We start from the raw sequence: 12394 nt of genomic DNA on the forward strand, positions 1-12394 counted from the left end.
TTCTTTGTACTCTTTGACATTTTACATTCTTAAAGATAAATTGAGACTGTAATCATTGGATTTATTAATCCTGAGCTGAAATAATTGTTTTCTTATTGGTCTCTCTACCAATTCATATAAAAATGTGAAAATGCCCACGTTGATGCCTTTTCAATAGCTTTTTGTGTCCAACCAACCATCTAAAACACCCAAATTGTCAATTTACTATCAATTGTTTAGTGACAAAAACATTCATAAAGGTCATCTGATATAGGTCTTCTGAAAATGTGACCAAATCTGCTGCCTCAAAAATATACATACAGTAACTTGAACAATCGATTTTGGTGATTATAGAAAGTTGTGTCAATCAATGTTCTTTGTAGCATCTTAACTTCTTCTGAGTGATTCTGATTGATAACAGCTGCTGACTTTTCTGGGTCCATTTTAATAGAGCTTGTTTGATACACCCATTAGACTCAGCCACAAACACTACAGTGGGAAAGTCTAAAGAGCTCAGCATTGATCTGAAAGAGTGCATAATTGATTTGAACAAGTCAGGAAAGTCACTTGGAGCCATTTCAAAGCAGTCACAGGTCCCAAGATCAACTGTACAAACAACTGTTTGAGTATAAAGTGCATGGCACAGTTGGTGTCACTGCCACCATCAGGAAGAGAACACAAATTATCACCTGCTGCTGAGAGAAAACTGGTCAGGATGGTCAAGAGTCAACCAAAAATCAAGTCTGCGATGAATTAGAAGCTGCTGGAAGACAGGTGTCAGTGTCCACGGTCAAGTGTGTTTTTCATCAACGAGGGCTGAGAGGCTGCCTGCGAGAGAGAAGGTCTTGCTCCAGACACGGCACCTTAAAGCTCCACTGAAGTTTGCTGCTCATCACATGGACAAAGAAAAAACCTTCTGGAGAAAAACTCTGGTCAGATGAAACAAAAGCTGAGATGTGTGACCACAATGAGCAGCAATATGTTGTTATATGGAGGAGAGAAAGAAGGTGAGGCCTTTAACCCCAAGAACACCATACCTACTGTCCAGCATGGTGCTGGTAGTATTATGCTGTGGGGCTCTAAAGAAAGTAAATGGAATAACGGAGAAGGAAGAATTTCTCCAAATTCTTCAGGAAAACCTCAAATCATCAGCAGAAGATTGGCTCTTGGCTGCAGTTGGATGTTCCAACAGGACAATGATCCCAAACACACACCAGAAGTGGTAAAGGAATGAATCAATCAGGCTAGAATGGAGGTTTCAGAATGACCTTCCCCAGTCCTGACTTGAACCGCATCAAGAACATGTGGACTGTGCTGAAGAAATGAGTCTGTGCCAGGAAGCCAACAAATTTAGTTGAACTTCACTGATCCTGTCAAGAGGAGTGGTTAAAAATTCAACCAGAGGACGACCAGAAGCTTGTGGATGGCTTTAAAGAGCGCCTAATTGAGGTGAAAATGGCCGAGAGACATTTAACCAAATATTAGAATTACTGTATGTATGTTTATGAGGCAGCAGATTTGGCCACATTTTCAGAATACGAATAATAAATTAAATACTGAACCAAACTTCATGAATGTTTTTGTGACAAAGTAGTTTGTGTTCCTCTCGTTGCATCACAGAAAAATGAGAGCTGTAGAAATCATTGGAACTGAAAACTGCAATTATATACATTTTGTGCATAAGTGCATGTAAACTTTTGACTGCGACTGTAGGTCTCTTTCATTTTTTCTGTTTATTGACTAATAATTTCAGCTCTATTGATAATAGAAATAGTTGCCGCCTCATTCTGGATATGTCAGAACTCATGACATAACACCAGAACTATGTCTCTGTAGTGCACACCACCAAGATGTGTTTGTAAATTGAGTGAACTAACCACTTTTAAAGGTCTTCAAGGAGCCAGCAGCAGCCTCTCACCTCTCTCGGCTAAAGTCACGTTGTCTTGTTTGTGCTGCTGTGATACAATCGCTGCATTGTGTTATCTAAAATGGTAAAATTAGAAGCGGGGTAATTACCTCACTCTGGAGAATTTCTTTTGTTGGTAATTAAGTCTTGACTGAACAGTCCAACAGTTACATCACTGCTGTGTCCTTTTTTGTATGTGTGGCCCATTGTGTGACAGCAGAGAGGGGACGTACAGCAGTGATGTCATGGCTGGCAGGAAGCCTCTGGAGAGGACAGAGAGGGACAACAGCTGCAGGAAACAGGACAGAGCTCTGCTGCCTCCTGCAGGCTGTTTGCTTAGCAAACAGAAAAGTCTTGAACAGAATCACAGTGATGGAGGTTTAATTTGAGCAGATACATTCAGGTACAGTTTCAGTATCAAAAACTTGTAATTAAAAAGTCAAACTTTGATATAAAAACATTCATTAAACTAGTTTACAGGTTAAACACATTTATATAAATCACACAGTCTAATCCGACATACAAACAGTCCCTGTCCTCCCAGGCTGGATCACAAAGACAGCTGAAATTAAATGTGTCTCTGTTTGAGCTGAAGAAGCTGGTACGAGCACATTCACATCAAATTAAAAGCTTATGACATGCAGCATCATCAGAGCCATGAGTGGAGTATTTAATGTGATGGGGGATGAAAAAGTTATATCCACAAGTTTACTGCATCAACAAAAACTGATGTTAAACCAGGTAAAATACATACAATGAAATCAGACAGAATGTGATAAAAACAAGCTAAAATACAGTCAGGCTGTTACTGCTGCCACAGGTACAGTACCAAATGTTGCTGAATAATTTTAACTAATTAACACAATGACAGTAGGTGTTCTTTGTATCCTGTTATCTGGCACCACCTTTTCCACCAACATAGAAGGTTTGCACACCTATTTTTGAACCATTCTGTGCATTTTGTCAAATATAAATTGATTCCCAACCTGAAAAGTTGGTTCCCAGCTGAAACCATAAACACCTGAGGTGGTAAGTGAAGTGGACGTGTCACGTTTGTCATTGTGCAACGCCCAATAAAATGGTTACAATGTTTCAGCTCAGAACTGGTAGAAACGCAGGACCAGAGCTACTTTGTTGGAAAAGGGGTTTAATTGAGTCTAAAAAGCTAAACTAATCAGCCTCATGTTATCCTGAACTGCAGTGATGGAGTAGAAGTATAAAAGCATCAACACTGTCAGGAAAGAAAAAAAAAATTAAAAACCATAGGCAGCTTTCTCACAAGTCTGTTTTCAACCCATCCTGCATACATAGTTGTGCAAAAAAGGTTTCTTCTATCTTTAAAATAATTATGGTACTAAAGAGCAACTGAAAGCTTATGCCGTGGTGCTGTTGTTTTTTTCCAAACTCCTTTTGTATTACCTTTCAGTCCCTTCCCCGATCCATAGAGAAAGGTGAAGCTCTGGCTGAAGTTAAAGCTTGCCAGTTTCTATTGCTTTTGCTCTGGCTATAGTTCTGCTGGTTTTTACAGCCCCGTATGTATTAGCGTTAGCCAAGAAAAAGGGATGCACAATATGGATTTTGTTCAGCCTATACGGATTACCAATAATGACCTGTTTCTCACAGCCGATACCGATAGGATAACTGATAATTTCACATTTTTATATTTTAAAAAGTTAATTCCCTTGCAGTTTATGTTTCCAGGGTAAGAAAGGCTGAGATGATGAATGATTTAAAATTCCAGAACTATGAAAAAAAAAACAACCGCTACACCAGCGACAACATGAAGCTGACAATATATACACATCCCAATATCGGGCTGATATATACCGTACATTCCCACAAATAATTCATCATAAAGCCAGACACATGCTTTGAACCCTGACTTGTGGCTGAGCCTCACAGGAAGAGGTGGCAGCAACTGTAAATAATGCATTATATATCAAAATACATCCATGCTCTATTTCACCGTCATGACTCAGGCTTCGTCTATGGATCAGAGTAAAGCAAAATGTTTTTTATGTAAAACTCCAAAAAACCATGACAGCTAACTCCAAAATTCTGAAGGCGCCCTTTCAGGGGCTCCATAGGATGAAAGATGTATAAAAAAATATTTTTATTGCTCTTCATGACTCGTCACAATATTGTAAACTTTTATCCATCAAGATCCTGTAGGAATAATGGCTCTGTTTTTCCAGTGATTTGATTGGCCGGTAGGCTGGTTGGATCAGTTTTGGATCTGATGCTTCAGAGCAGATTAGCCCTGCAGCGTAAGTTTCCACTGTGATTGGATGCCAGAAACCCTCAGTTAAGCCCACAGACAGCTGTGTGCCCTCTGATCTTATGTGTGATACAGCCCCCAGATGTTCATCCTCCCTCATACAGAGGTGGTGGCAGCCCTCAGTGGGGCTCTCTGTGGCTGGGATCGACCCTGCTGTTTTTCTGCCTCTCTGCGTTGTCGCTCCTGCAGGTAGCGCTTCACCCCTCTGATCGTCTGGATGGTGAGCACCGTGCCGGCAGCGTACAGGATGGCCGTGATGAGTCCGAACAGAGCCACGGCTGCGTCCGCCCCGCTCACATCACAGTTCATCCAAGTGTAGCCGTTCCGAGCGTACAGCCTCTCACGCTGCTGACACACTTCTGTGGAGTTGACCCTGATGATGAAGTGCAGGTAGAGCCCCACAGCCACCACGTAAGCCACTGCACCCACCGCCTGAAACACCAGCGCCCCGTACAGAAGCTTCCGGGACATCCGGTGGGGCGGTTTGCTCCCAGCGACAACAAACAGCAGCGAGACGACCCCGAAGGTCAGGCTGAAGGGGATGCCACCATAGAGCCCCGGCGCCCTCATCTGGCTGTACTGCATGTCCAGTTCTCTGACTTTCTGCAGCTCGGTGCCCTGCAGGTTAAAGTTGGAGTTGATGTCAAAGCCACCTAGTCCGCCCATGGAGGAAAGGCCTGACGACACCATGTGAGCCGCAACCACGCAGATCAGGACCAGGGCGTCGGTCAGGACAGCGCAGATCAACACGATGCCTGAAGGGAGTCGACACATGAAACAGGTGAGGAATGAAATCTCAAAATCAGACATGGTCAAGGCACAGTTTCTGTGAAGATTGGCCAGCTGTCTTTGGGCCCCACAACACCAAATGTCCTGTGTTTACTTAAATATTAATAACCAAGTTGTTTGGAAATTTGCACTATGTAAGTACAATATTAACACAGGCAGATCCTACATGATTAATAATCAGGCCCTTGTTTAAACGAACAGTTACCCAAACATGAAAATTCAGTCATTCACCCCCATGCTGATGGAAAGTCAGGTGAATGTCTGGAGCAAAACAGTGCTGCAGCATTCTCCTAAACCACTGAAGTAGCTGGGGACTTAAGAAATGTTTTAAAATTTAAAAAACAACCCTAAAAAAAAACACAAAATGGCTGCCTACAGCTTGTCCGGCCTAATCCAAGTCTCCAGAAGCCCCGAGATCCCAAATTGATCTTAAAATACGTTATTTACACCCTTTAAAAAATTAGATCTTCACTGTAGTTGCTAAGCTAATAGTGTTAGCATGCACACTGTGAATACCGTCTTTTTATGAAGCCATTTTATATAACCTTATAAAATGTCTTAAAATGTGGTGTCTCGTTCAACAGTCAAGTCTCACAAATATGTTACATTTACAATGTGATGAAACAGAAAAAAGCTACAATCTGAGAAGCTGGAACCAAACCTTTTCAGGTATTTTATGCTTGATAAATGACAACTAATGCACTATATAAGATGACCTGTTATTAACATTCCTCGAGGATCAACTCTTTTGTTACTGGGCACATCAGAATGATCAGTAGCATGTGACAAATCTACAAGTGTTCAGCTTTCTCCTTTGCCAAAGGGCCACGTTACTCTGTTAAACTGTGAGGAAAGGCCCGTAAACAGCAGAGAACCGGTCTGTCCAGTCTTCACAGAGGGAAGGAGTGAAGACTGAGCTGTAATGAGACTGAAACCAAAGTCTGTCCTGTGACACAGCAGCTTGTATTCGACCTAGATACTTCCACTCTGCTCGTGACTCACCTCTCCTGGAGCAAATGTTTGTACATTTGGACTCATGGTGCTCCACTCGAGGGACCTCCCTCACATGTTTGGGAGGAGAGTCGGCTTCTCTGGGGTAGTACGGGGGTCGAGAGGAAGACCTGGAACATAGAAACACAACTTATTTTTCTAGCTTGTACTCGAGCATATTTAGGACTGATACAGAAAATGTTTCAACATGGACACTTGAGACTACTGCAGCAATGAGCTTTCTTAATTTTTTATTTTGAGTACAATATGATAGAAAGTTATAGTTAATTGAGTTGTTTATTTTACTTGGAAAATATAAAATTCCTAAAACTGAATGGTCAAAATTCACTTCATGATTTGATGTTATAGTTATACTTCTATTGAAATATAACTTCTATTGAAACTTGACATTCCTTTTTTGCTACTTATTATTCTGTTTGATAGATAGTTTATTTAAAATTTTGTTCGACAGATAGAAGACTCTAGTGTATGACCTCTGGCTATAAAACCTTAATAGTTAGCTGTCATGGTTTTTTGACTGTATTAGGAATGCAAGGAACAGTCATTTTCAATGTCAATTAATCTGTCGATTATTTTCATCTTCTTAAATGTGAATATTCTCTGGTTTCTTTCCTCCTCTATGACAGTACACTGAATATTTTTTGGTACTGGATAATAAAAGTTCAGATATGTCACAGAATAAACAATCAAGTGAAAGTCATTTTAAGTAGTGTATTCAAGATGTCCTCAAATACCTTTTTATTTTATATTTTATCGACCAAACTTTTGATTAATTGAGAAAATAATCGCCAGATTAATCGACAATGAAAATACACTATTTCAAATTACTTCCACTAATTGTTTATTCTGTGACATATCTGAAATTTTATTTTGTGTTTCGAGAATATTTTTGGTCCCCAAAAATATTGCACCACATTTCATTTTACTTTTATTGCATATCCATGCACATACTTACACCCATATCCCAATATCCCTAACCCATTTTGAGTATTGTAACTGTTAGTTGCAGCAGTCCTAGACAATATATTCACTTTTAAGAAGCTGGAATCAGAAATGTTTGGATTTTTGAGTCGTGGACAAGTGATCAACTAATCATTGCAGCTCTAAATTTACAGAAATGTCGATTTTTTTTCCCCACAGAAGCACAAATGGGTGAAAACGAGAAAAAAATGATTAAAAAGGGAACTGGACCTAGTTTCGCACAGACATTTACCCCTGTCATACAATCATTTATGACCTCAGGACAGTTGAATGATAAATGTCATTACAAGGAAACAGGTGGATATTTTAATGATCTTTAAAGACAGCAGATGAGGCACACCTGTGACTGTCAGGTGATGGCCGTCTGTCATCGTAGGAGTCTCGGTTGTGTCGGTGGTCTCCGTTTCTCTCCCGGTGTCCCCGGTTTGAACGGGGCGGCTGGCTCATGACGTTACCTGCTGACCGAAAGTGATACTGTTCGGACACAGAAATGACCTTTGAACAATACAGAGACTGTTAAAGTAAGAAACGACAATTCAACAGTGCTACTACAAGTTGTGTTTTACGGATATTATCTTAGTTTTGAAACGTCAATTTCAAATAATCGAACAGGCAGACTTCATCGAAGAACCGTTGACGTTCGCTTCACGTTAGGACGTCATAAACTTTAAGTAGCATTAATGGCGAATGTTGTTATCATCGTTTTATAAAGAAAAACTAACAAAAAAGGCATTTGTCTTAACAAGGAAGCTTCTACAATCCATGTCAAGCCACACTGGAGCAGGTTTGTATTTTTTAAAGTGGTCAAAAAGAGGAAACATCGTTTTGTAGCCTTTATACGTTAGCGGGTCTCATTAGCTAAAACGGTTTGTCTGATGACGTAAGCAGCATTAATTCGACAGTTAACATTTAAATCTAAACTTACTGTGAATGTAAGTCGATGAAAGAGCTCCGAAGTCCGACTATAACTGCATTACTGAATCCTCTCACTCTCCTGTGTGTCAGAGTCCAGGTAGACACAGCTCCACCCTACCTGAGCAGCAGCAGCAGGAGGAAGGCGGAAGAGAAACAAACAGGCTCAGGTAGGTGGTGGTCCCTCGGTCACAGCTGGAGCTCCACTATCCTTACTGACGGTCTTTGGATGAAGTTCAAGTCATTACCAGCTCGTCTGAATCAGCCGCTTTGTGTGCTGTCAGATCCAAAGAAGCCTCTGTTCAGCCTCTTGTTTTAGGGGCTGTTAGTGGCCTTTAACATGAGCAGTCTGTCTGTCTGTCTGTAGCCTATGTCTGTCTGTCTGTCTGTCTGCAGTGTTGCAGAGGAATGTTGTTATTTATGTTCTTCTTTTCAGACAAGGGATTTACATGAAGCTCCCTGAAGAGCCCTGTTGTGTTCACGCTCTGCCTGGAATTTACTATCACACATTCCAGTTGTAGTGGGAACTACTGCACATGTGACGTTCTTTACATCACCTGTCAGGCCTTGAATGCTATTTGACACATAAGCTTGGTCCCAATATGGACAGGGGTAAGGAGTTATTTCTTATGTTTCTTATGCTACCAAGTTCAGGTGGTGTGCATGTATAAAAGCAACCCACAAGAAGGTGTTCTACGCCTTCAGCCGGAGCATTTCATGTTGATGGTTGAAGATGCAAGTGTTTGAATAAAGAGACGACCACTCTGTTCTGTGTTCAGTCCTCTGTTCTCAACAAATTACCATGACACCAGTTATATAAAATGTAGGCTGTTCCCGCTGTTTATTGCTCATGAATTCATATTTTCTAAGTCACTGTATTGTTGAATAGCCCTGTGACACTATAAACTCCAACAAATAGTCGATCAAGCAACAGAAAATGATTTGGCACCTATTTTGACAATCGATTATTCATTTGAGTCATTGTTCTAGCAGAACCACCAGTGTTGGATGAAGAATTCAGATCCTTTACCTCCCACAGAGCAAAAACGTATCCAAAAGATGTCTTTTCAGCGTTAACTAGTGATGTCCAAGTGACATCATTACAGGGTTCAAAATTAGTTTTTGCCATTTAATTTTAGACATCTTTTCAACTTCAGTTACAGACGTCTAAAGAACTTCTTGTGGATCAACATTAAAGTTTTTAATGACAGCCAAATTTTACTTCACACAGAAAAAGCTTCAGTGTGGATTTGAACTCTGGGTTTCAACCTCAGTAGCCTGCACGTGGCATGCACTTTACCAGGACAGCTATTCATCAGCTTTATTAAAAGGAAATTTTTGGTCATCAAAGTGTCAACAGGTAGGCTAATGTTTCAAGGTTGGATGACCAAAACATGGTATTAAATAAAGATGATAAATAGCTCACTGGGTAAAGTGCTTATCTCCTGCAGGCTATGGAGGTTGAAACTCAGGGTTCAAATCCACCTTGTAGGTTTTGCTGTATGGAGTCAAATTTGGCTGGCATAAAAACTTTAATTGAAAAAATGTCTAAAATGAAATGGTAAAAACTTGAACCCTGTAAGGATGTTACTTGGACATCAACAGTGAACGTTGAAAAGACATCACAAAAACTTTCATTCTGGTTCTCCACAAAATACTCCACTACAAGTAAAAGACCAGCATTCAAAACCATAATTAGGTAAAAGTGAATATTTTCAGAATGTTTTCAGTATGAGAAGTAAAAGTAGTTGCTAACTGCTAACTTCAGCTGCCATTAGCTCAGTTAGCCATGCAGTTAGCAGTCCTGATGGGGTATTTGGAGAACCGGGGGACTGTTGGTGTTATTGTGTTATTCACCAATAGCACGGGAGCTTTAGACCGGGACAGGTCGGGACTAGCTGGTTAGCAGGCTAACTTAAGTAGATATCTTTGCAACACAGAACCTATACATCATAATGTCAAAGCTGTCATTTCTTCACCTTCTGTTGATCATTTTAATTAATGTTTTCAACTAAAACTCTTACATATTGCACCTTTAAAATAGTTCAACATTAAACTAGCTTGTCTGTTTCAAAGAATTCTATTTACAAATTAAACAATAGCCATTAAACACTAATCAAATAATGTTTTAAGGTTATTACTTTCTGTTTCATTTAATTTATCTTTATAGGGTATTCTGGTTTCATTGCTTTTTATTTGTTATGTATATCATTTTTCTTCATTGGTTTATGTTTCATCATTTACTTTTTAAAATGTTTGTTTTTCTTTGTGTGTGTCTGCATTAGTCACCTGTAAATCACTTTGAATTGCACTAACCTGTATGAAAGGTGCTATACAAATAAAGTTTGATTAATTAGTATTGTATAGTATTAGTATTTGATTAAAAGTAAAACAGGGAAAGTAAAGGAGAGCACCTTATTCAATTGTAAATGTACACTTGACTGATTTTTGGCAGCGTATTTATATATATTGTCTTCATTTTGCTTGCAAATGTTTTATTCATAAAAATATAAATTCTCTCATTTACAATAAGAGAAAAGTAGCTTTTAAAAAACATTTTATTTGATCATTTTCATGTAAATCCTCACTTTTGAGATCTTTAAGACTATGTATATTAATAATAGAATATAAAGTACCATCAGTGTCCAGTAGGCGACAGCAGTCAAAAACTGACGCTGTTGCAACATGTAAACTCTTCCGGGTTGTTCCTCTGATGCAGGTGTAAACAAAAACATGAGGTACAAGCTTAAGTTGTGTAACTTCGCGTTATAATAAAGTGTCCGGGTGAACACACTTGTCGCCCTCCGTGTTTTCGTGTTTATTCGGGAGCATATTCATCCTCTGTGCTCCTCCTCCGCCATGTTGTTCCTCCGGACCGCGGCTCTCAGCTGCAGAGGTCTGACCGCTCTGCGCTGCCTGCCCGCCGGCTACACCGCTTCCAGAACCACCGCTACATATATCCAAGGCCAGAGTCCGGAACCACGGATCCGAGAATACTTCTACTACATTGACCACCAAGGACAGGTGAGTGTTTACGCTGACACAACTTAAAAACCTTCGAAAATTTCATTTAAAGATAGACTCTACTGCTAACATGTTGGTGTTTTTAACTTGCAGCTTTTCCTCGATGACACTAAAGTGAAGAACTTTGTCACCTGCTTCAAAGGTACAAATGACCACACACACAACGCAGAAAGTCTATTTAACAACAACAAGAAGAAAATCACAAGCATATGACAGTTTATAAGTCTGAGACTGAAATAACCTCGAGCTCACTGAAGTCTGAAGCAGCCTAAATGTGTGAGGTGCAGTTGGCATTAGCAGGATCATGGTTGATAAATTACTCAGTGAAATATGGCAACATGACAGCTAGCAAAATAAACCAGTAGTTATCATAATGGTGCCTAAAAGCTACAGAGAGGGTCGAGACTACACTGTGTTTCCTTTCAACATCTGGCAGCCTCAGTATGGAGACATGGCCCAGTGATCAGTGCCTATTTTTAAAACAACACTGTCACATTTGAATAGTTTCTACACATATTAAACAGTATAGTACCATGTATAAATAAAACTGCATGGCTGCAGGGTTATTCCTACCATTATAAGGCTCAGGTACAGCATCCAGCATTCCTGTTTGGAGCCCTACCTAGGCCAAGTGAATGTAAAATCAATGTGGAGAGCATCAAAATGAACTAAATGCATATCTGATGTTTTGGAATTAGTCCCCAGTGGACTTGTTAAGCAAGTATTATCATTAAACTATTTGGCTATGGATTATTTATTTTCTGCTCTAGATTTCCAACTTTTTGTGCACAAATATGATAATAACTCATCTAAAATCATGTCAAATCACATATTTTTTATTGAAAAGGAGGTGGCTGCTGTTACGTGTATCGGGTTTGCTATGTGATCATTTCATAATAATGATAATAAAGAGAGAAATGTTTAGAAATATACACTGTATTGCATCACACATCTGCTGAAATGGTTCAACTTTTACAATGTGACCCTCTCAAAACGTAAAGCTGTGAATATTGTCTGTTGTACAATGTTGTCAACAGGTCCCATGACAAGACTTGAATCATCTATATCCGAGCCTCTCAGCTCCGAGCCCATTGTCTCCTACTGAAGATGTAAATCTTTAAAAACATCTTACAAATATATAATTTCATGTTTAAAAAAAGGTTCAGTAATTTCATAAAACGGCTGCTCACTGTGGTTTTTTGTCAAACAAACAAGAGGAAATGGTGCATCTGTTGGGGACTATTTTCAGCTGCTGATTAATTCTCACTTGTGGCTCCAGTGAGTACTTGTGGCAGCAGGATGGTGTGTGTGTGCTAGAGTCAAAATAAACAACAATGTGTGTGTTCATGGTAAAGAGGGAACATGTCACCCAGTGCAACAGTGTGGGTCAATGGAGACAAAGAAGATACATCAGAGTTTAGATACACACACAATATTGTTAGTAGTTTTGTTGGTCTTAGTTGTTTAACGGATTTTGTTGACTGAAAAAAAAAGGAGAACATCACTAGATTTTT

At 39.6% G+C, this 12394-nt stretch overlaps 2 protein-coding genes across 4 annotated transcripts in view; one reads left to right on the top strand and one right to left on the bottom strand.

Annotated features, from left to right (window-relative positions):
- Positions 1-2249: 2249 nt before the first annotated feature.
- On the bottom strand, positions 2250-7983 carry LOC141005427 (MARVEL domain-containing protein 3). Of its 3 annotated transcripts, none has more exons than XM_073477279.1 (4): positions 7870-7983; positions 7285-7399; positions 5955-6073; positions 2250-4918 (listed from the first exon to the last, which is right to left on the bottom strand). In XM_073477279.1, exons 2-4 carry the CDS (start codon positions 7389-7391, stop codon positions 4260-4262), a joined length of 885 nt encoding a protein of 294 aa, XP_073333380.1. In that variant the 5' UTR covers positions 7392-7399; positions 7870-7983; the 3' UTR covers positions 2250-4259. The 3 variants fall into 3 exon arrangements, with proteins under 3 accessions (XP_073333380.1, XP_073333381.1, XP_073333379.1); XM_073477280.1 differs by having other exon boundaries at positions 7285-7418; XM_073477278.1 differs by having other exon boundaries at positions 7285-7402; positions 7870-7982.
- Positions 7984-10505: 2522 nt separating this feature from the next.
- The window catches only part of c11h8orf82 (chromosome 11 C8orf82 homolog), a 2815-nt gene continuing 926 nt past the window's right edge, over positions 10506-12394 (top strand). The window contains exons 1-2 of the mRNA XM_073477250.1: positions 10506-10880; positions 10974-11022. Of these exons, the coding sequence (XP_073333351.1) occupies positions 10716-10880; positions 10974-11022 (214 nt within the window). The 5' untranslated portion in view covers positions 10506-10715. The remainder of the gene's footprint in view (positions 10881-10973; positions 11023-12394) is intronic.

The sequence above is a fragment of the Pagrus major genome, chromosome 11, assembly GCF_040436345.1.
Source record: "Pagrus major chromosome 11, Pma_NU_1.0".
NCBI lineage: Eukaryota > Metazoa > Chordata > Actinopteri > Spariformes > Sparidae > Pagrus > Pagrus major.